Source organism: Octodon degus, unplaced genomic scaffold, assembly GCF_000260255.1.
Source record: "Octodon degus isolate 3935 unplaced genomic scaffold, OctDeg1.0 scaffold00038, whole genome shotgun sequence".
Taxonomy (NCBI): Eukaryota; Metazoa; Chordata; class Mammalia; order Rodentia; family Octodontidae; genus Octodon; species Octodon degus.
In genome coordinates, this window is record NW_004524614.1 from 5,168,415 (window position 1) to 5,170,260 (window position 1,846).

A 1,846-nucleotide genomic window follows, 5' to 3' on the forward strand; every position below is an offset into this window, starting at 1 on the left:
TGTTCCTCGAATGCCTTCAGGGCACTTTTGGCCAGCGGGAGAGTTGTGAGGTTCGAACTCCAGCAACCTGAGGCTGACAGCTTTGTGGAAGCAGCCACTTTAAGGACTGAGCTAGGGCCAGGCCCCCTGTCTCATTTTTAAACAAAAGTGGTTGAGTACATTTTAACTTGTTAAAGCTGCAAATGAATTCTTTTTTTTTTTTTTTCCTATATAGCAAGTTTTTACTTGTAACAAGTTAAAGAGTATCCTAAGGGGCTGGCAAGATAGCTCAGTGGTCTAAAGCGCCTGCTTAGGCAAGCTTAGGCAAGCACGCAGGGACCTCAGTTCTATCCCCAGCACCACATACCATGCCAGCCCCGCCCCCAGGGTGGGATGAGCTGACCATGAAAGAAAGGAAACATTAAAAAAAAAAAAAAAAAAAGACTATCCTAAGTAAGCAAAGTTTATGATCTGAATATTGTAATACACTTCAACATTCAGGAAATTACTCAGTTACCCAAAATGTATTACATGATTGAATGTATACTGAAGAGATGACTTGGAATCCTTGGCAAAATGTATATGTTTATACCTTATTTGATTATCACTATTCTATGTGGTTCCTTTATCTAAGTGTTAACTTAGTGAGAACTCAAAGCTACGCCACATAGTAAAAACAAAACTAAGCACTTATTCTGAACACACTATCTGCCAGGCCACCAGTTGCATACAACCTGTGCTTTAAATTACCATAGTGATCTTCTAAGGTAAGGACTTGTCACCTATTGGGAACTGGGCTGTGTAGGGTTCAGCTGCTGACCACAGTGCTCTCTAGCTGTATTACAAAGGTTCATACTCACAGTCACTAAGACAAGATAACAGCTGCAGCTGCCAGGAGCTGAATCTCACTCAAAGTGTTCAAGGGCATTAAACTGTCAGCATTAAAGATAAGACAGTTCTCCTATTTGGCGAGATTTACTGCCTAAGAAATGTCTTTGCTCTACTTTTCAAGCCCTTGCTCATTTTCATGGGCTTCTGCCTCAGATGTGCCCTCCACTTCCTGAACCGCCCCTTCAATTGTGAAGGACCCAGAAAAGTCTTTGTCTTTGCTCCAAGACAGTTCTGACCTTCCTGAACTCCCACACATCACACCACTTGTCTCTTTCATTTAATCCTTTGCCCTACACTCATTTGTGGAGATTGGAGCCTAGCCTAGTTCCCAATAGTCACACATTCCCATTCTTTTGATGAGGCACAGAGTTTAAGTAACTTGTCCAAAGCTACACAGCAAGGTTGTAAAGCCAGGCTATCTGGCTTTAGAACATATTTACTTACACAAGTGTATTGAGCTTTTTGTTCAGAACAAACAGAATGACCATAAATTACTTAGTCACAGAGAATCTCTTGCTTGTAAGCATTTTTCTTCCCCTCTCTTCCAACAACAATCTGGTAACTCAAAAGGTCTTTGATTTGTATAGGCTAACACCCTGCAGTTGACTTGAGGACATCTCATATGCCCCCTCTGCTTAAAAAAAAAAACCTTACCTTCCCCTCATGAGACCCACACTAGTCATTCTTTACATTTAAGAACCAGTGTTTTCTGTTGAAATGAAATAAAGTTTACATATAACATGATGTCAGCTGCATTAGACACAAACAAAATAATAGTAGCAAAAGAAAGCCGGGCCATACCTCTCACCCTGCGAATTGCAGAGCACCCACTCCACAGTTGGTTCTGGAACACTCTCGGATATACACACCAGGGCATCCTCGTTTTCCAGTTTTCTAAAGTAAGGTCTTCTTAATGTGTAGAGCAGAGTATCTAAAACATTACAAATTATCAACATCTAAATATTTTAAAGATACT

General features: G+C 40.8%; 1 protein-coding gene across 1 annotated transcript in view; it reads right to left on the reverse strand.

The window, feature by feature from the left end:
* The window catches only part of Flt3 (fms related tyrosine kinase 3), a 51,075-nt gene extending 49,249 nt beyond the window's left edge, over positions 1-1,826 (reverse strand). Inside the window, exon 1 of the mRNA XM_023715053.1 lies at positions 1,672-1,826. Within this exon, the coding sequence (XP_023570821.1) occupies positions 1,672-1,826 (155 nt within the window). The remainder of the gene's footprint in view (positions 1-1,671) is intronic.
* Between the last annotated feature and the right edge of the window lie 20 nt (positions 1,827-1,846).